At 43.0% G+C, this 23,129-nt stretch overlaps 1 protein-coding gene across 1 annotated transcript in view; it reads right to left on the bottom strand.

Annotated features, from left to right (window-relative positions):
* Nucleotides 1-23,129, bottom strand: part of KIF26A (kinesin family member 26A) — a gene marked incomplete at its 3' end in the record, with an annotated part of 103,978 nt that overhangs the window by 47,516 nt on the left and 33,333 nt on the right. The window contains exons 3-4 of the mRNA XM_082000429.1: nt 18,002-18,502; nt 1,333-1,499 (exon numbers count right to left, since the gene is read on the bottom strand). Of these exons, the coding sequence (XP_081856555.1) occupies nt 1,333-1,499; nt 18,002-18,502 (668 nt within the window). The remainder of the gene's footprint in view (nt 1-1,332; nt 1,500-18,001; nt 18,503-23,129) is intronic.

Below are 23,129 nucleotides of genomic sequence, written 5' to 3' on the forward strand. Positions count from 1 at the left end.
CAGTGAAAGTTACAGTCTTTCCATTTGCTTAAGACATACAGATTCACACTGAGATATATCCAAAGGAGATTAAGCTAAACCAGACTGCTCATACCCACAATGTGAAATACAGCAGTGAAAGCTGTGCTGCTGTCCAGTCTAGGTACTTCAGAGAGGATTCAGATGTCCTTACTTAGGTAACTGGACAAGAGAAGAGAAGCCTGAGCTTTCCCCCCTACCTTTCCTCTCCACTCCCACTGATTTCAGACACCCATCTTAAAATGAAATAAATCATCCTCTGTAGGCAGCCATTTCTGTGTTGACTTTAAACCTGTAGCACTTAGCACAGACACAAAACACTAACTTACACACACCACCCTTGGGGCAGTCATCTCCCAACCTCTTGCGTACGGACAGACTGTGACGTGTAGGCATGTAACGCATAAGACTCGTACTATGTTCTAAAAAAACAGGATGTGGGAAGTTGAGCTTCTTCTGAGGTCAGATTGTAACTTATGGTAAATGTCAATTTTTTAATAGAGCAAAACATTTTAAAGATCAAGGAGAAAGAAACAATACAATTACCATCATGATTACATGATAAAAAGGATCCTCACTCAGTGCATAAATGTGACTTTAATGCCATTCACAGACATACGTTTTTTCAATATTGTCTCAAAACATGTTCAGTTCTGAATTAAAAAAGGAGTTTGGAATGCAAGTACAAAGCCCTGATTTTTGTTGTTTTAAATACCATCTGCTTCACAGCGTATTGCATTTAATCAGTGTTGCTAATTACAACAAACATTTCACAAACAAAACTAACATATCATTTTTGTTATAAGACCCAAGAATGGAAAAAAAAGATTGTTCTGGGCTACTGCTAAAAAAGAATGTCTTAAACTGTTTTAACTGTTGCTACCAACTATGGAAAAACTTTTATTTGGACACATAGGCCATGCTACTGAATAAAATTCTAACTTTTTTATTTATAGATCTGAGTGAAAAAAACCTTTTTACTTCAGCTTCTGCTCCAAGGAAACCTACAGAATAACAGACTTGCTACAGATGGAAATGGCCATTAAGAACTAGACAGAGATCAACACACATTTTCTTGGGTTTTGGTGAACAGAGGTCGCTGGTCAGGTCTCCAGAGGGAGAAACAGGGCATCACCATCACATCCCTGCTCCCCAGTGGCAGTGGAAAGCCACAGTCACGACCAGATGACCAATTCCACCTCCTGGCAACCAGCACCACACACTACACCTCCTACATGGCAAAGACTAAACAGCATTTCACAACCATTTGAAGTCCTGTTAGCAGTTACATCAACCAGAAAGGTGAAAAACTACCTTATGAAGAACGAAGCTGCAGCTGAGGTACCTGCCGAGACTCCGGCTGGGGCAACCAGGCTCTGGGAAGCTGCCGAGCCGCCTGCTCCCACGGGGTCGGAGTTGTTATGCCCTGAGCCGATCTGAACATTAGGACCATCCCGGCCACTTTCTGGTGCTGTTTCTGCCTGAAAAAAATAAAAACATATATACAGGTTAATACACTTGCTGAATGCCCATGACAGGGAGAAATCTCATGCAGCACTTCCAAAGAATTCTTTGCAAGGGCGAAGGTGAAGATCAGCAGCGGCTGAGGAGTGATACAGCTGGACAAGAGTACCACAGTACGTCCTGCAACAGAGAAGGTAAAAACCATGACCACAGCAGATGAGCACAATAACACGGAGACCCTCTGTGATGGGTAATGCACAGTTAAATAGTTTGACAGGCATGAAGAAATGGAAAACGATAAGCAGAACTCTTTTGTTTTACAGTGTTATTTGTGAGCTGGCAGAACTGTTTATCTGGTTCACTTACGACTGTCAGGAATTATTTCTCAGTGGCACATCATCTACAAGACCTATCTGTTTAAGAGGAACTAACCAAACAGTCACATTTGTAACATGTTTCCACATGAATAACCCCAAGAACTAAATGAAAAAAAAATTGATTTTTTAAAACATATATACTGCCTTGCTTTTCAGCATTATCTATCTTAGCTGCACAAGTACACAGCATTTTTTGTCTCCTGCAAACGGTTCCAGTGGAAGAACAGGAGTGACTGGAGATGCATTTTCTCCAGCACCTGCAGCATATGAGACGAGGGGTGGGGAGGACACAACTGTTTTGGGATTTTGCCAAAATATCCTACATCTGTATTGTGAAATTGCGTCATGTCGATATCTTCATGCTTAGGCCACCAAGTCTTTGAGTACAAAGTTCAATTAAGCCCCATCAGTCAAATGCTCATTGACAGTGCTGGGAAGGCCTCCTTTTCGGAAGAACCTGCTCTATGTCTAGGAGTACTGAAGATTTAATTAAAGATGACACCACAATAAATATTTGTCAAAAGAGTTAATTGCTTCATGTATGATAATATATGATGTTTCTGTCATCTGAAATGCTACTTTGACATTTCCATCTAATTAGCTAAAATAAATTCCAGAAAAGGAGACAGCCTTGTAATGAAGCAAAAACGCAATTAAGTACTTCCTGGGATGCCACCAAATTTTAAATTTTGTGCTGCCATAGATCATGTTTTACAACTACAGATGTGCAGACGTGGTAATAGGGCCTTCCCAGTTACATACACACCCTCAATTTTCTCATACACTGACAACCCAAACAGAGTTTTTCTCATGAGAACTGAGGCAAGCTGGTTATTAGGTATCAAGTGAAAGAAAACTCTGCCAACCTAGCAGTGCTCAACTGATGCACGAAAGGCCGTCTGGAGTTTCATCTGGACTCATTCCCATAGGTTGAGTGCTGAATTCCCAGTTCCCAGCAAAGTCGACAAGAAGCATGTGCACCCAGCTCTTTTGAAGGTCTGCTCTTTAAAGATTAATACTATTATCAGTATTATGGAGTGGCTGACATGCTTTACCATATACTGCTACACGAAAAAGTACTTTTGTAGAGCTTACCTAAGAGAACTGAGGCTGAGACACAGAAGAATATTCATGTAGATTAAATTAACCCTGGCGAAGGTACTTGCACTAGAAGCCTAACTGGAACCTTTGAATAAACCCTCTGCAAAATCCTTCACTTTGCAATACAGGAGTCTCAGAAGACTTAGCGATGCAGGCAAAAAGGCAGCGTCCAAGCACTGCTATGGGTCAAGACTGGCACAAAAAATGGTATGCCAGCAATATGAGCAGGTACTTGAGCGTTCACAAAGCAAAGCGACAAATGCGTGGTCTTGACCTACACCATCCATGGAAAGTGTCTGGCATGGGGAAAACAATGCAGGCTGGGAAAGGTCCGAACATGACATCTGAATTTCTGAGTTACATGAATCAATGCAAAGTGCTAATAATAAGCAGAGTTTACTACAGACTTACCAATTTACAGTCTAAGAAATCTACACCAGAAACTCTGGAGCCAGTACCTAGGGCTCACAAACTGGCATGCCAAGGGGCTGCCAGGCACAGCAGCCAGTGGCATGATGGCCGGCAAGAGAAGGAAACCTTGGCAGCAGCCACTATCAAGCTAACATTAGTGTTTGAATACTCCCATATGTTCTGCCAGGAAGACAACCTTAACCCTCTGTCACATTTGCTGTTGTCTCCGACTAAAAATTACAGGGTCAAGCTGACTTCCCAAGACATGTTTTTCCATTCACTTTCAATAGGGGCTATATTAGATGACAGGACTTTGAAACAAAGAAAATCACGTTTAAGCAAAATATTGAAAAAAAGAAGGCAGATGCAGAAACATGTTTCTAACCAACTGTCCTTTAACTAATGCATAATCAAAAAGATGGCATAATCTAAAGCTAAATATGAGATCTGCAGAGTTAGGATGAAACTTCAGTGGATTTTACAGAAAAGTATAATATATTTGTAAGAATTGACTGGAATTTGTTAACAGATCAAATCCTGTAAAAGCTATTCACACTTAATAAAAATATGAGCAATGTATAACATACATTCCTTTTTTAACACTTCTTCATTTCTATGAGAACTTAGAAGCCTACATTTCTGAGAGATCAATGATTGCAGACATATCAGGCATCTAACTTGAAATATCCAAATCAGCCCTGATATTTCAGATACCAGATGGTTAATATACTTTCCAAGCCAACATATCTAAGTTGTATGTCTGTAAATTGCCATTCCCACATTAGACACTTCTGAAAACTCGAACTGTAATTTCTGGGTAAATTTGGAAGTTTTATGCTCAGTTCTGTGCATGAAAGGAGGATGAGGGGAAGCCAAGAAGGCAGCACTGATTCCTGTAAAGGGGGAAAAAGTGAAGTAAGACATGCAAGATAAAATCGTCAGAAGACTAGTGCAGAAGAGAACCTACACCTTTTTCATTAAGTCTTCAACTACCCGATTAGTAATCTTAAACACAGAGCTAACATCAGTTTTGCTGCATGGTGAGAAGCTGAAAAAGCACAAAACAAGTACTTCCAAGTTTAGGATTCATTTCAAGGACTGCTTGCACCATCCAAAGTGACAGCATTTTCCAGTACCATCCCGTTCAGCTCTCCTTCAGACAGCTACATCTCTCAGCTGATGAGGAGGGCTGAGGTGTGAGGAAATTTGTCCGGGCCGAGTCATTTGCCCTGAGGCAGGAAAACTAAAGTCAAGCAAACGGGACCCTCCCCAGCACTCTGGTTTGTCACACCACAGTTTCAGCTTGTGTCACTTACAGCTGCTGAAGGAGCACAAATAAGGTAAGGGGGCTTTGTTTTTAAACTAAATGCAGGAATTACTTCATGCTCTCTGGGGATTCTGTGTGGAAAATGTAATTCTCTGAAGAAATGGGAGCAACCTAGAATCATAAATAGTTTGGGTTGGAAGGGACCTTCAAAGGTCATCTAGTCCAACCCAACCCTGAGGTGTTCCACCCCTTCATCATTTTTGTGGCCCTTCTCTGGACCCTCTCCAACACGCCCATGTCTTTGCTGTGCTGAGGGCTCCAGAGTTGGACACAGGACTCCAGGTGGGGTCTCCTCAGAGCAGAGTAGAGGGGCAGAATCGCCTCCCTCGACCTGCTGGCCAGCTGCTTTTTATGCAGCCCAGGAGGTGGTTGGCCTTCTGGGCTGTGAGCGCACATTGCCGGCTCATGTCCAGCTTTTCATCCACCAGCACCCCCAAGTCCTTCTCAGCAGGGCTGCTCTCAATCCCTTCATCCCCCAGCCTGTATTGATACTGGGGGTTGCCCCGACCCAGGTGCAGGACCCTGCATTTGGCCTTGTTGAACCTCATGAGGTTCACACGGGCCCATTCCTTGAGCTTGTCCAGGTCTTCCTGCATGGCATCCCAATGGAGATGGGATCCAATCCTCATCCAGAGGAGAGGGATGTCAACCGCACCACTCAGCTTGGTGTCATCTGCAAACTTGCTGAGGGTGCACCCAATCCCACTGCCTATGTCACTGATGGAGATATTAAAGAGTACTGGTCCCAGTACGGACCCCTGGTCCGAACTTTGCATGACTTTAAGCACGCAAGTCTGCACAGGGAGAGGAGTCTGCAGTTCCCTCCAGTCTGCAGCTGAGAGGGAACTATGCTTCACCATTTACTAAATTTTCATAAATCACTCATGATCAAACACAGAAACCACTATAAAGTGTTACTGACTGTACTGAATATTTAAAGTGTCATAGGGCTCTGCATCCAGAGATTAATGTTTGTTTTCATTTTCTCAGAAAAGTTTTGCCGAACAAAAGCCACTAACCGTCTGGAAACGAGCTAATGCTCAAAGGAAGGATTTCCGAAACTGCCCTGTAGGACCCTGTCCCTCTACTCGCTCCAAAGCCACAGGAAAACTGGTACCAGTAAGAACACAGCAAGGACAACACTTGAAAATGTCACACCAGGCGTTTTGCATGTGCAGGAGCGACCAACGTCTCGGTGCTTCATATCGGTGCCTGCATCATGGAGGGGTTCAGCACCAGGTCCCAGCGCCCATCCCGAGGACACGGGAGCGGAGCTAAACACGCTGCGTGTTGGCCGGCAGGATCCACAGACGCAGCTGAGCTTGGCAGGGCCACAACAAGCAAGGCCAGCATGAGTTGTTCCCAGTGAAGCTGGCCAAAGGCTGGGGGAGAGGGCAGGAAGGGACGGAGGCGACCCGACATCCTCAGGCTGCGGAGGCGTGCTGGGCAGAGCAGGGGCATCGCTGCCCCATCGTCAATTCCCAGCACACAGGCTCCCTGCTGCGACCAGATGGCAGGAAACACCTGCCCAGATTTAAACAAGTCAGACTAGTCCAAAAGTATACTGTAAAGAAGTTGGCCACAGATTAAATTTCCAGGTACACAGTATACTGTCAGGCCATTACCACCTAAACAAGCTCTTTGCAGGTTTGAAGTGCAAAGCCAAAAACTAAGCCATAATGTTTCCAGTTTCCTGAATATTTCCCATTCTCTGGACATTGACCTTTGTCCATGGATCCACAAAAGCCAAGCTAGGTGCTGACACTTTGTCTCTGTGACTTGTGCAGAATATGTGCCTGGAGGCAGGCAAGAAAAACATGGGAATATAAGAATCTTGAGAAAAATAGATCAATCCTGGGACTGCACTGCGATGGTAAATGAAAACCAGAAGGCTGGATAGAGCTGCAACAGAAAGTCATGAGAAATTATGTCTAAATATAAGTATCAAGAACAGATTCATAGAAGAGGGAATGGAGAAAATTACAAAAGCATCAACGAGCCTGATACACATCTGTGTAATCAGAGTCAGAACTCAATACAATTTATTTTATTTCAAAAAATTGGTCCCATAATGAAAGCATTCAGCAGGGCTTCAACAGTGAATTGCACGCCAGAGTCTGTACGGGGGCCTTTTTTTTTAAAAAAAGTTGGTTTTACCCCCTTCTGACTAGCAGGCAGGCATATAGAATTTTGAGCATTTGCTTTAACTTACTATATTCCCCTTTCAGACTGAAATGTCACAGACAATTAAATTGTAAAAACTGCTTGATCTAATGATTTTGCAATATATTAAATCTACTGTTTGCATATGATAAAACAATAATTCTTCCCCTAAATGATTCATGCTAAGACTCTTATGACTTACTACCACTAACTGGAACAAATGTGATGTAAATCTCTATCTGGATAATGCTCATACAATAAACCCTTCCTTCCCGTAAGCACAGATAAGTCCCGCATACATCTTCTGTGTGAAACGTCTCCTCCTCAGACTGCCTAGCGTTATGTAAAGTTAACCGTGCAGTATACACCAGGCTGAAGTGAAACATGTTCTGGATAAACTTTTTACTGCCTTTTGACAGTGTTTCTGCCGGGGCTCATTATAAAATAACTAGGGCATTTTATATCTACAATACACTACTGTAGTCATTTTATAACTTGCAGCTGCAATATGGTAACAAGAATGCATAAACCTGTAGATGCAGACTTCTATGTACATCTCGTGTTCAATGTGAATCAAATGCAGAGCACAATAACCCTTCCCCCAAAACAGGTTTTCTGCTACAAGAGCTGCTAATGCCTGGCTTATCATTGATCTTTGAAGATGAGGCAGAAGAAGAAACATCACAGAGAAGTAGAATTAAATAGGAGGGCTTGTCTGCTGTCACAGACTGGAAAGTAATATAGGAGATCCAAAGACAACCTCAGGGCACTCGCTTTTTGGATTAATTTCTGAATTACTAAAACAGGTTAAGTGTTTGGATCTTCACCACCAAAAATCACTAGCAGTCTGTGCTTCATGCATGGAGAGGACCTCATCCTTCAACTGCAGGGCACATGCACCCAGCTGCATCCAGAGCTGATGCCCTTGGCAGAACAAGGGTGGAGAAGAGGCAGCTTGTTCCCCTCTGACCAGGGGATCCTGATCTCACCTTGGCCCAAGATCTCTCCTAAACTGTGCTCCTTGGTCCCCAAGAAATTTATTAAGGTCTTGGGCAGGCATCCTTCATCTACAAAATGCCTGTCCCTTCCTTTAGTCTGCCCACGTTCCCACACTGGAAGGGCGTCTGCAGCCAAGGCTCTGGTAGCACAAAGGTGCCACTGGGCATCTCCCCCCGCTTCTTCACAGCTACCTGACCACGAGTCACACAAACATCACCTTCATATCTGCACATGTAAACCCACCGCTTGGAAAGTCAGGATGACATGAGAAAGCACTATCAAGAAGGATGTAGATCCTGCTGCACATAAATGCTCTCAAATTGGGACTTTTCACATGCAGCGAGTTTAAAACAGCCAGACTAGAGGAACTGTTTCTTCTAATGCCTGCAGGCAAACATCAGAAAGTGTTGCCCAGAGCCCTCCCTGGTGACATGTATTACAATAGTTACAGCCTCCAAAGCCAAAAAAAAATATAGCTGTGTACTGCTGAGGGTGTTTTAATTTACTATTGTGGTCAAAATTAAAAATTAATTGTTTATTCAAGTGGACAAACATACAGTTGAATCCCTGCTTTTTGTCAGAGGCTGGTAGGAGCAAGCGAAGGAATTCATTAACAAGCTCATAATAATGCAAATTTCTGTCAGTTTAGGATCAAGTTTCCTACAAGAAGACAAATGCTTTTCCATTAGGACTGACTTCCACAGATGCGTCTCAAACAGCAGCGAAACACAGGACATGTACAGAGCTTTGAATCGGGAGAACTTGTGCCGCCTTCCTGACTCCACGACAAAATTTCTCAATTACTTTAGGCAACTCAACCAAAATATCACTGTGCCTTGATTACTCTCTATTCAGCAAAATGGAATAACCCTGTTCCCAAGAATTACAGGTCTTACAATCTTACCATAATCATTATATTGTTATAACGAATGACATAAAAAGGTCAGTAAATAAAGGCAAAGGTGGATGGAGACTGTCATATATATTTCCTATTTCAATCATGCTTGAACCACTTATATATTACATTTAACTACTTTAAATAGAACATCCCTTGGGACCTTGCTGCCTGACAGCTACCACATGCAAGGCACACATTGTCTGGTGTCTTGCTTGAAGAGGAACAAGTCCTCAATTATACGAAGGGAAAACTGTGCCTTTAGCAAACCCAAATCTAGAGAACAAGGTTCAGTTACAGGCAAACTCACGGAGCAGCATTAAGTTCGCAAACACAGGGACAGCTCTGACTATGCGATCGTTGTTGAAGGACACCAAGCTTCCAAATTAGGGACAGAGCTGTGCAGATGCTGTTCTCTTTCCCTTGTGGCTGTTCCCTGCTGGCCTGCTGCTTGCTCCCCACGTGGAAACCATGTAACCCAAACACACAGACAGCCAGGACTCACTATGACTGGAGTGAAATCTCCAAGTCTGCAGATGTCCCAAAGCTCTTTCAAATGGCCAAATGCCATGCCAGTGATGAGGAACTCCAGAAGAACTTCCCAAATGTGAGTAGGTGAAGAAGTGACAGGTGACATTTGACATAGATAAGACCATGCATTTAGGGAAAAGTAATCTAAACCACACCTAAATGATGCTGAACTCAAAACTGGCAGTTACACCTCAGAAGATCTAAAGGCCATTGACAGCTCCGCTGAAATCATCGCTTCAAGATGTAGCAACAGGGAAAAAAAAAAAAAAAACCACCACACCACAAAAAAACCCACACCAAAAATTCTGGACAACACCAGGCAGGGCACTGAGAACAAGGAGGGGAGGGTGCACACACTGAGTACCAGGTGCAGTCCTGGTCCAGCACCTCGAGACAGTAGTGGTGCAGTAAGGGAAATGAGAGCGTCAAGCAAGTAATTGGTCAAGAGGATGGAATGGCTGCCCTAGAAGGTGAGATCAAAGAGGTTAGGACTCTAGTTTGTAGAGAGGAAGGCTGAGGGGGATCTGGCTGAGGTTTAGAAAGCCATGGAGGTGGTGGCTAAGCTGAAAGGGAATGAGTACTTCTTTGCACTGGGATAATGAACTTGTGGAACCTGCTGACACAGGAGGCTGTGGAGGCAGAGTGCCAGCAGGGTCAGAAAGAGACTAGATAAATTCCTGGACAGCAGGTCCATAAACAGATACAACAGAGAACAGACAGGGATGTGTCCCTGATACATCCCCAACCGCGCATGATGGGGAGTATGAGCAGACTGCAGAAAGCAGCGAGGCCCCACGGCTCTCCCTAAACACCATTTCCAGCTCTGCTGCTGCAGACAGCCCTCCGCTAGACGGGCTGCGGCTCAGACCCAGCAGGATATACCTTATGTTCTTATCATTCCCATACAATCTTTTCACTAGACTCTTTCTTAGCTTAGCTAGTTACAGGAGGTTGCGCTGTTACCATAGGCCCTCATGCGCACATCAGAGTCATCAGGAGAGGCTGGTGAGACTCAGGTGGATGTCTACACAGCTACTCTGCACGGACCAACTAAACCCAGACGCTCCCCAAGCCAGGCATCACAAGGGACGCTCTCCCCTTCTTCATCCTACCACAGCCTTCTACCTCCCCACAACAGCCAGCTGCCTTGCCCAGCTTTACCACTGTGATTTTTGAGAAGCAGAAGGGGGAGGTTCTAAATAGTAGATCCATTATCTTTGCCTAACACCACCAAAGACACAGCAATGGACTCCTGCCTGTGGCACCTTTCAAATGCCTTCTTCAACTAAGGTATCAGAAAAGAACAAACTCCTCCAGTTTTGAGATACTGGCAGCTATGCAAACCCAGAGGAATTAGTTCATAAGCACTTGGGCACCAAAACAGAAACAATAATAGGTCAACTCTGGAAAATGCCTAACCACAGTATCAGTTTGTATAATAATTTATACGCACTTACTTGCCTAGAAGTGTCTCACGCTTACAAGTGCTACTTCCAGATTCAAAGCAAACCTCTAATTATTGATCCTTTGTTACACTGGGAAATTACCTCATAGTAGTTTTAAAGTTCTATTTATAAGTCTAATCATCTCATCATTGATTATGGTGACTGTATTCTAAGTATAAATCCATTATCTCCTCAACAATGAAATAAAATCAATAATGCACATAAATGGGAAAAAAGGAATTTAAATGCATACATTAATGTCATTTCAAGTAGCACCATTTTATGCACCATCTCTAACAAAACTGTGTCACATCATTAGCAATAATGTGAAAAATCTTTTTCAATTAACAGAGCTGATTTGATGCTACGTTCAGTAAAGTGGCAATCCATTCCATTAAACACACATATATGAAATGCTTGAAACATCTATGAACTCTATCTATACATCATAAATTCTCTCCCAAGTGCTGAAACAGAAAAGTAGACACATTTTCTATTGATGCTTTTTCAACCTCCTTTCAGATACTACCACCCAGGGCATTTCAGCGATTCTAGCTGCAAGTAACAAAGAGCATCAATATTTGCCACATGCTCAGCCACTCACGCCACAAAACAATGACAGACGCTTTCAGCAACGCTCACGCTGCGCACAGCTTGACTACCTGGAGTCCCACAACCTCAACATGCCACCACTGCAGTACACAGCCTATGCTAAATTTGCTCCAGCAAAAGTTGAATTCCAAGCGCTTTCCAAAAAACGTACTATGTTCAATCCTATTTTACAGCAATCAGGATGACTGGGCAGTCCACACTTGCATCCAGCCATGCAAATCAGTTCCTTCCATGGGGTATACAAACACCACTGCAAAAGACCTTCTCTCCACCAGTCTGCAGACAACTAAGGTCTGAGCTCAGCCTGGATATACCTGTTTTCTCTGTTGCATTAACCTCTGAAACCAAAGGGCATTATTCAGCTGCAGCCCACCCTTAACAACCAATGTAGCCAATGCAGATCAATGGTAGCCTCCTAAAAGACTCTATATAGCCGATGTAAAAGTGTTTTCTCAAATGTTGGATGACACTTCTGAGCTCCAGCCAAAACGTAGAAGCCTTTCGTGTAAGGTGATTTCTAATGGTGGGGTGGCGTGGGATGCATTGATTAGCAGTTGGTTCACGGGCGAGTTCATAGTGGAGCACACGCACAGTATAAAGAGACCAGTCAGAAGCAAAAGAAGCTGAAAGTGAATTGAGTGAACAGAAAAGGCCATCCCAAAGAAACTAGTTCAAAGACAAGAGTAGAAAATTTAAATATTGGGGTAAAAAAAGGAGGGGACTTTTTAACTTAGTGTAGCTTATGATACACTTGCTGGATGAGAGAATAACCTGTGGGCCAAAGGTAAATCCCATGGATTATCATTTGCACATAACCTCTACAGTCTACTTGTCTTAAATGTACCTCTGATGAGTACAGGTGAAGTCTGGGCCAACATTCTTTATTATTGCCTGTTGACTTCGATTGTCAACAAAGGCGAGTAGGGACTTGTTTTCCTGTGAGAGCTGTAATAACAACTGCTTAGCCTAGAGGGGTGAAGGATCAAAAGAACTGTTTTCAGGTGGTAACTTGAGCCTCAAGAGGGTCTGAGTCCTGAGAATAGTTACTCTGTCCCGCACGGTAAAACCAATAGTATGGCAGAAGTGTCAAATACACAACGGAGATGCAATCCACACCTTCACCTAAGAAAATGCTCACTTCCATCTTGTAGCCAATACCTTTTCTGTCAACTCTTAACATTTCTCCTAAGTCACTCTGATAGCTGGGTATACCTCATTTTCACCATCAGCATCCTACACTGAGGGCAATACAGGGAAGAAGAGCATGAAGCCCTTAGCAACTACACAAAACAGAGGGAGACGGCTTTATCTGCGTGTTTAAGGCTGAACTTCCAACCCACGCTTCCTAAGCTGCTCTGCTACCTGGGGCAGAGGTCTCGCCGACTGAATGCAAGGCTCCGGTAGCAGCGTTTCCTCCCACGTCACACCCCTCCCTCCGCATTTGCTAAGGCAGCGAAGCGCAACGCGAGGCAATACTGCCCAGCCAAGGTGCAACAGTCTCAAGAGAAGTCATTTCCATGGGGGCTATAAATTAGGTTGGTATGAGAAAAGCATTTAGTAACTTGGATCAAAAGGTTTCCTTCTGCTGTTCAGACTTGTTATGGAGAGTGACCAACACTAGCTTTGAAAAATTTATTCTTTTTTTTACCACCCCCTTCCCTTTATGTACTTCCTCTACGAAAGCGGTAGCACCACCACCACTAAAGCTGAAGAGAAAACAGAAAAGTCTCTATGCAACCCCGGCCCCATCACCTGTCTGGGGTTTGCTACTGACTTCTGCAGAGACAAAATGTTACATGTAGAGTCTGAGAAATGTCCCAAAGCTCAAAGTCATCCAGATGTCTCACAGACAAGATTTATGGCCGAAGCACTACATTTTAATTGTTTCGTTACAAAATATATTTCATGCACTGTATTAATAAAAGGTCACTGAGAAAGCTATCAAGAAGGATTTTAAAAATTAATTTAGAGATCCATTTGGTATGACATTTATCAAAGTAAAAAAGTAAATGCTGGAAAGTAAATCTTGTCATTCCTCTGTTTTCCACAGTCAGCTTTTTATTGCATCTTCCAAGCAAAACGTAAGTCATTCTTACTATAAACAAACAAAGCAGATTTAGGAAAGTCATCAGAGGCTGAACTACCCTCAGATGAATCCATCTGGTTTACATTAGGGTAAGCATGAGACTTATTCCTAAGAACTACAGAAAAGCTTGAATTGTGACTAAAATAACTTTCAGAGATTTTTCACATAAAACAAATGAATGTAACTCCTTTAACTTTAGAGCATATGCACCCATTTACATATGCTATGGGTGAACCCTCCCTCTCTGAACCAGGCCACAAACTTATACCTAACTTAAATTTGTGAATACTCAGGGACATACATTGGTCTATTGATAAATTTACAATTTTATATACACGTTTTAAAAGTTTTACTGAAGTCACTTTCAATTATCCAGTGCTCCAACTTTTCCAATTTCCTAATGGTGCATTTTTTAATACATTTTTAAAGCAACTTAGAAACTGGTAAAGATTCAAGGAGCCATAATATTTTGCCTTACAACCAGTACCATTTGTATATATTCGAATTAGAAATACAGTGTGGCAAGAACTTCATTTTGCATAAGGGAAAAGAAAAAGCCATTTGCAAAACAAGCTCTATTTCACTATGATGTCTTCACAGCACACGGCATTGCTACCTCACCACTTCTACGCAGTAGATAACGCCGCATACTAACACCACGGCCAACTGAAAGCATACAGTGAGACCTCTTTTTTTCCCACAGTACATGCAGGTACTTCTAATACGTGTACAAGGTACTTTCAGTGGTTTTCATTTCCCACCTCTCAGTCAGGTTCAAACACATCTAGGAAGCCTAAACTGCCCTTGCTCCTCTGCTTCTGCGTGAAACTGAGTGGCAACGCTGAGTGCTGACATGTTTTTTCATCTGAGCAGTAACCCTATATTCACTTGTCAGGCGTAGAATTAAAAACATCAATATAAAACTATCTATTAATTAAAGTTGTCAGTCATCCACTACAAATCAGCCATCAGTTATACCAGCCCCCTCCCCTCCACAGTGCTCGCTCTCTGGTCAGGCTACTTATCACTGCTGCTGGTGATTATTTTTTGCAATTTTTCACAACAGGCCACTTGGGTAAAGCAGATGATTACATCTTCACCTTTTGCACCTCGGTTGCAATCCCAGTCTTCCCCTCCCCGGACCTTCCTCTGGATCCTTAATTACTGTTCCTCTTCAAGGCACCCAAAGCCCACAGGTATTATTTCGGTTTGAGCAGCACCCACATTATACTTCAAAGACACGTTCCTGTTCAAAAAATTTATAATCTATATAATGGATTTTCACACTTGAACTCCAAACATAAATTAAACGTTTACGATGGCCTGCACTCCTCACCCCCAACATTCAGCTCAGAAGTGTTTTCACAACCATAAGTGACATTACAAGGCAATACATGTGAATTTGGGGAGGGAGATGAGAAGAGCAGAAATAAAGTAATTTTTTTCTCTCCACAGACAATTCCCCTACTGCCACTATTAAAACTAACCATAAATAAAAAACATGGAACCTGGAGAAATGCTTGTAGCTACGAGGTGCCCGGTGGTTGGGCAGGCATACACTGGAGCCTATTTTCATCCCTGCAAGGGACTAGGCACACGACACCCCACGTTGGCCACCTGAGCAAAGGTTTGCTCCACATCACCCTCTGGGGCTCTGTGACGGGCATCTTCAGCGGACAAGGCAAGTCAAGACAGACACCCAAAAGATGAGAAGGACAAAGCATCTCTTGGAGGTGCCTGTTGCTCTTCCGCAACTATAAAGGAAGCCTCGGAAATTAGCTTAGAATAAACACCTGTCTTCTTGGCAGCTAAAAATAGTTGAGACAAACCCCAGCCTTTACCTGTGTCTGTCTTCCCATCTAGAAAACTAATCACGTTCACTTTGGACGGAGCATCAAGTTAAATCACTGAGATGTAAAGCACTGGGATAAGTTTCCAACCAGGGAGTTCAGCACTTGTTTCAAGAGCAACCCTCTGGTAAGAAAACAAGGCAAAATTAGAGAGTCCGAGTGAAACGGGGGTATTTACAGAGTGGTCAAAATAACTCACATCACTACTGAGAGTCTAAGCTCCCAGGGGAAGGGACCATCTTTTTCTTCTGCATTTGTGTGATATCTTGCATCGATGCGCACTGTAGACTCCAAGATGCAATCACGCTACACATAATAAACAATACATCCAATGCTGTCCTTTCTACTGCAATTCTTCTTGCTCCAGAACTCCTCTAGCCACACCAGTTTCACCCCACAAGAAGATGGGAAAGGTTACTAAAGACAGACATCTCCAAAAAGCATGTATATCCACAGCTTTCTCCTGGATTAATCTTAAACCTAAACCCTGTCTGCAACGTCAGGAAAGAACAGCCAAAATAAAAAAAATAATAAATAAATTAATAAAACTTTTCTGATGGGAAAGGAAGCTCAGACTTGACAGACAACAAAAGCTGGGGAATCCCAGTCTTTGCAAAACTGTAAGATGAGGCGAGGTGAGCACTGGACAAGAACATCCTGCAGTGGATGCTGTCCTAGGCAAGGGCTAGACTAGCCAGTTCCTGAAATCCCTCCAATCCTATTTCCTCCAACACCTGTGATTCCTCTGGGGAAAAGCGTAGGGGAAGCACTTTCTGCCTCACCTCCCCATCAGACACAAGGCTCTTAATAATACAAAAGGCAAGTAGCAGAATTCAGACAGACACAGAAAGCACAATCTGGGCAGAGATGCACAACAGAGTAATTTAGGCTTAAATTAATTTAAAACAAAAAAAAAGGAAGAGAAAAAACAACTGAAGCCTAGCTTCTCTCCAAAAACTGCTCCTTAATCTAAAGTGTCCTTGCAGATGACTGGATCACATCCAAGCAGCCTCCAACACTCACAGTCTAACAGCATTTGTCCTTTCATCAAAGGTCACTGTTTTCCAGGCTACTGAGTTTCTTTGCACATTCCTAGATCACACTTAAGCTCTGTTGCATTATACACATTTTTCCTTCACAGGGGTTAAATGAGGCAACTCAGTTTTATCTTAGAATAAAGCAGTGATTAGGGAAAACCACATCTATCAGTCAGCATGGTTAAGCAGGAAGAAATCTGGAGCTGGCTGTTAGTAAATTATTTAAGACAAGAATAAGGGCAGACAAAGAATGAACAGAGAAATTGAAATACTTTGGCTTCCAGAGAGTGTGGGCCTCTGATACCCTGTAGCCTTCTCATTTTTTTCTATATTTCTGTGATATACACAGAATTTAAAAAGATAATTAAAAATATCATATGCCCTGCATTGGCCAAATTGATCCCTAATGCATGGAGCAGCGTTTTAGAGAAAAGCACTCATAGCAGCAGTTCCTCATAAACTATGAAGAGCTGAATGGGCCATTTGTCTCCCTTTTCTCAATGTAAAATCATCAGAGAGAGATCTGACATCAGTGAAAATTCAATGGATTTAAATGGGGACCCCTCAGAGGTGGGATGTGTGTCCATTCACAAGCTTCCATATGCGAGAGAAGTATGGGAGGGAGGAATCACATCTCCAAGCTTTTTCTGGAAGGAAACACCAACCGCCACCCTTTGAAAGTAAGGCTATACAGCAGCACTCTTAAATATTTATCTCTGATGATTTTGGGAGCTCAACCAGCTGAAGCTACCAAGCAATATTAGGTAGTGTTTACATGCAACAGCACGTAAGGCATCATGTTAAATTTAAAGCTGCCTAACACCAACATACCTGGTCTTGCAAGATCTGCTACAACATCTTTAAGCGAAAACCATGACTTCTCTTAGTACACATTTCATCATTACTCATGCTCCCCTGTTCACTACCATGGGAAAATTGTTTAGGAATAAATCTTAGTCAAAATCAGTCACTATATCCTTCTTCTTAGCATGGTTCCACAGAGAGTCACAGATCTGTAGTGAACTTGCTTTTAAAGGTAACATGCACCTTTACAAAGCTTTTTCATTTCCCCAGAAGAATTCTTAAAATATACACAGAATACAGGAAATCAACATCAATGCTTAAAACTCAAGTGCAATGACATCTACAGGCATGTGGCTCTGAAGAAACCTTCTGAACACCCTCCTTCACAGCAAACTGTTTTGCAGCACATCTAACCTGAAGATTAATGCTCTCCATCACAGTCTATCAACAGCATCTGCTGAACTGAACACAGCCTTAGAATTTCAGTACTAGGCTTGAGGGTCGAGTTCATCTTTGATATAATCCCATGAAGCTTCCAGAGTTTCATGAGTGACAAACTGGGCCTTTTATGTTTTTCTAAAGGGGTCACCAAGTATGTGACAGCCAAATAACATCACCTGCATACGTGGAGCTAAAATAGATGCAAAAACACCTGAGGAAAGGATCTCACCATCTGACATAAAAAAGCGAATTCCTTGTGACATCTGACTGAACATCATTCATAGCTCTTTTTCAGCTCTTCAGCTCTTGAAACATGGTTTAGAATACCATTAGCTGATCCCCTCTAAGATAAATATGCACACATCTCAAATTTTATCTTTATCTCTCTGTATATCCACCCAGATAAACAAAACTCAAGCATCTGAATTATTACTACTTACTAGACAAGCCTGAGGCAGGAAGCTGTTCACCCTGGAGATACTCCACATGCCCTCAAGGTACTGCTGAGCTTGGATGGTGACCGAGCTCAGAGCACCGCTGAGACCGCTGGGGGCCACCGTCACTTGAACGCTGGAGTTTGGAAAACTGCCCGCACCTTGAGACCACCCAAGTCCCTTCTTCCTCTCTGCTCCAGAGAAGAGATTCGGCGACTTTCCAGGCTGCCTGCCCACCTGCCCAGCAATGAGCGGCAGGTCTCTTTGAGAAGAGACTGTGACCATCCTGGGTACCATGCTGGCCACCGCGCCGGCGCTGGGCGGGAGGTCGGGCATCTCTGGGTAGCTGGCTTGAGTGAGGGTGTGCGTCATCTGAATGGCTTCCTGCTTCAGCTGATTCAAGTGAGTGGCACAAGTTTCACATCTGCTCTCTCCTTCATTCCTGTTTTTCTGTAAATAGTCAGGCACTTGAAGCTTGTCGAAAATTAAAGCTGATAATCGTGGGTCCTAAAGAAGGGAGGAGAGGCAGAAAAAACATACTGAGTTAAAACAATGCAGAAGGATAAAAAGAAAGAAAGAGACAAATGTTCTCTGTGATTTGCTCTCCACCCGTGGAAGTACTTCTTTCTGGTACTTGGAATTGGATCTGTTCTGGTAACTCTCAGCTTTTTTTTTCCCCAAATACCCTAAAAGACTTGCAGGTCACAGCAGATTAATAATCCATAAGTGAATTCATTTGTATGAGACCCAGCATGAAAATTATCATCAGAACTGAACAGTGGAGCTGCGGTATACTTGATAACTGCTCATTCTCCTAATTAACTCTCCATTGGAGACATCTAACACACCTGTGTTTCCCATGCTCAGGAACAACATTAGTTGAGATGCTGACCCTTCAAACATCATAATTCGCTTCAAAGGCATACCACCACCTTAAACCCAGGAAAATTAGACTTTAGAGTATTTAAAAAAAATCAGTGCGTGACCTGGTAAATGTTTTGTTGTCCTCGCCCTCAGAAATTATTAATCAAGTGGCATAAAAATCCAGTTTACATGGCGCTGCCCACAGCTGGCTCCTCTGCTAGCGAGGACCGTTATTTCCGATCTTTGCAACCCAGATGGTCGCAATATTCCCTTATGCTAGAGTTGCTTTGATGAGAAATAGATTTGAGCCTACAGCCATGTGTGAAGGTGTGACAATGTGCACACTAAGAAGCTGATTTAAAAGCAACACCTATTTTGTTTCCACAGAGCAATTCCCCCCCCGCTTGCTAGTTCATTTTAAGGCTGCCCAGGCATTTTAAAACCCAGGTCTGTGTTTCCAGTTCAGAGATAGAGTTACCTATCTCCTGAAACACACAAACACCTTCCCATCCCGGGCCTGCTACTGTTAAGATTAGTCAAGAGATTAAATCCAGCCCTGTTGTAAACCTGCTATCAAGAGTAATGCCGTGCAGTAAAACTGACCCAACTTCATACGCTCTCGTTGAGCTCTCTAAACAATTAAGGTTTTAATGAAATCACAGCACAGCCAAAGGTTTATTCCTGTAATTATTTTAAGTGAAAATATTTAATTTGCTTGTTAATAATGAGGGCACACAAAGCTAGTAAGCCAGACATCCAACATATGCTGGGGGTATCCCCAGATCAGTACTCATTTTTAAAAATGTAATACTTTATGCCAAGCTGCAATTGCTCTCTAGGAAATGAATGTCCTATTAGAAAACTAACTAATGCTGGTTTTAATTACAACACACATCAATAAAACTCTTTTAAGAAGTCTTGGCGCTGGTACTTTGGCTTTGCTCATTACTCTATTTCAGCTGTGCTATTTCCCTTTGCTCTGAATTCAGAAAGACCTAAAACACTGCCTAACTTCTGCAGCAGCAGCACAAAATTTATCTAATTTTCAGCTGCTGGACTAGTCCTGCAATATTTTTTAATCTATCTCAGAAGACACAGTACAGTGTTGATAGAAACCACTGTGAATATATCTAGCATCACATCATTCTGCAGCCAAAGCCATTAAAAGAAGTTGCTTTTTCCACCGTAACCTAAATTATTGTTTATTTACTGACTTAAAATTGAAAAAAAAAGGTACTTCTCAGGCTAAGGAAAGCTATTCCTGCTGGTGAGTGAACAATAAATTGCATTCACATTATTGAACTGGTTTACAAAATCAAGTGAAAGACACTGTTTCATTTTTCTCTCTCCTGTCTTTATTGAGGTTTGGATCCTGGTAAAAATGCCTTTGAAGATGCACCATTTGCTTACCCTCATGAGCAAGAAAATTCTTTCCCTCCAAGCCTCCCAGAAGACGATAATACTAAATTAACATATATTAGTCATAAAAAAAACCAGTAATTAATATTTTAGAAACTTTTTTCCTACCCCTTCAGCAGAAAGTGCTATTGGTTAGACTTAAAAAATATTAAAACTCAGTGCTGCAAGCATTATTAAGCCCCAAGCAAAACAAAGGCCACGCAGTCTATCTCCCAAGAAAAACAAACAGCACAGCCCTCTGCAGAAACCTTTCCAAGGGAGAGCCCTCCCAGCAAATTCCTGCCAAGGCTGACACACAGCATCTATTCAAACAGCACCAGAAAAAAGCACCTTCCAGCGCCGGGTGCCCCATCCGCGGCCAGGCACATCCCTGGGCTCGCTCCTTTGATCCGAGCTGGGCACACAGGGAAGCACCTGCAGGTCCTGACCGCGTCAGCCTCATCTGGCAATGTTTAAAATTGCTATCAAATGTCAAAAGTTTCAAATGAGCAGTTAAAGCGAATTACTAGGTGAAACAGGCTTCTCATTTAAAAGAAACGACTTCTTTTGATGTAAAGAAAATTAATGACCCCAATTCTAGCTCCATAAACACAGTTTACAGCATAAGGCAGATCAGAGTCAGGCCCGTCTCGCATTTACAAGGAAGTCGAGTGGATGCCATATTAAAGGGGAGAACAACAACAAAAAAAATTGTTTAAATCTATTTATTTAGAAGATTACACAGAGCAAGCCATATAAGCACATGGTATGCCAAATTTAAATCTTCTATACTTATTTATAGTAAAAAAAATGAAAATAAAGCCATCTCATTTCCAGGGCTTGTATTTTGCCAAGCGTTTACAAGGAGCCTTTTAACCCACTCGTCCAATCTCTGTGATCCCCAGTTTGCATCTGTGGCCATCCTCCTCCCGCACCTCACCGAGGGCCCAGCTGTACGGTGAGATTACTTTTATTTTTCCACCCTGTGTGACAAAAACACCTGGCTAATGGTTGGGCGCGAAGGGCAGAGGAAACACCAGTTACTGTTAAAAACATTAACCATAACTTAAAAGTTAAGCCCGCCCCATTAAAGAGGTTTTACTACCCGGTGACAATGCCTGGTCCCGGGGGGACCCCACGTCGGCAGCTCGCGCCCTAACGAGGCTGGGGTGGAAGTTACACTCTCATGTTTTACAGAGGGAAGAAATAAAACCCGAGCGACCAAATGTGTTAGACGCACACGGTGGGGGGACACACACAGTCCAAGCCCCCCTTGTTAGGGCTGCGCCGGCAGAGAGGCAAGACAGACAAAGATGGCGTGCAAGTCGCTGGGGGGATTGGCGCAAAAATTAAACACACAACATACACGCCTCCCAAACGCTGCTCCAAAACCCATTTAGTCTGCTGTGCTACAAAGAAGGCACAGCATAAATAAACTATGCTGTCTTTGTCACACCTACTTTCCAAATGTTGTTCTCACCTTCTGAACAAGCAGGATAAGCAAAATACTGCGATGCGGTAACATTCACAGCCTCCTCTCCCGCTACGGAAACCGAAGCCCTAATTTCAGTCTCAGCTGGTTAACTTTCGCATACAAATTTTAAATATCCAAAACATCACAGACTGTTAGAGGGTAAAATAAATGGTCCCACTAGGGACAACTGCAGTGGGGAGCCCAGCAGCCCCCAGCGAGGTCAAGGCAGGAGGTAACTACATGTGCTTGCACGCGGAAGGACTTTCCGAGACGCCTGCATTCACCAATGTTTTTCAGCAAGCGGTTCTTACAGACACGAGCAAGCGTGCAAACTGCTGCGGGGATATTCACCACAGGCGTGCAAATTGCCCGCACGGACGTGGTCTGCACGTCCTTCCAAGCTCAGGGACACCCAGGCTGTGCTCCCGCTAGAACACGCGGCAAAACACCCATTTAGTGTAACAACCAGCTGCATTTAGCCTGGAGTTTGCCTTCAGGCTTTATCTCTGAAACCAGGAGTAGGGAAAACAAGCTCACATTTGAAAACGTGTCCAGCAACATGTAACAGAAAGAAAGAGTCATTTCTACGATTCTATGATTTTAATTCACGCTTCCCTCTTTGATGTGTACCTCAACTGCCCTGCTCGCTCCCGAAATCCAGCGAGGAGCAAGCAGTGTTCCAGCTGTGCAGATAACACCCACGGGCTGCACGTGGGGCACACAGCCTCACAACTGTAAAATACTATGGCCTTAACCCCTTTGCCCTTGAAACTACAGACATACTCAAAGCAACTGGGATGTGGCCAAAGGCCAACAGCTCTGAAAAGCCCCTCTACAGCTTCGGCACCAACCTCACAGCCACGTTTTCAAAAACATGCAACACCAAATGACCTTGCTGGAGCTGAACTCTCTTGAAAACCTGAAGCAGTCCGTCAGCGTTACCGCACTTAAAAAATGGGATCCTTTTGAAATTTTAGCATGATCTGTAAGTTCCCAAGTATATAAAGTTTGCAGTTAGAACATTTGTTCAGCTAACAAGGAGTAATAGTGAGCTTTTCCATTGCAAAAACAAAGGTACAAGCTTAAAATCTTACCTGCAGCTACTGACTTGTAGCTCCCAAACTAAGCAAGAGGAGAGGACGCAGAAAAGCATCTGGATCCTCACTTAAGAAGTCCCTGAAGTAATACCCACCCATCTGTAACCTAATCCTTTCAGCGAGGAACTATCCACAGAGTGCGAACAAACGATGACGAACACACGATGAAAAGTCAAACTGCCAACAACCGTCCTCAGTAATTACCTGCAAGTCTGCCTGGCACTAGTTTCTGCACTGCAAGTGTATCTGGAGCACTATTCTGAATTAAATTAAGTTCTTGATATAAAGATAATTGAAAAGA

This window comes from Phaethon aethereus (assembly GCF_964289735.1).
Source record: "Phaethon aethereus genome assembly, chromosome: 5".
NCBI lineage: Eukaryota > Metazoa > Chordata > Aves > Phaethontiformes > Phaethontidae > Phaethon > Phaethon aethereus.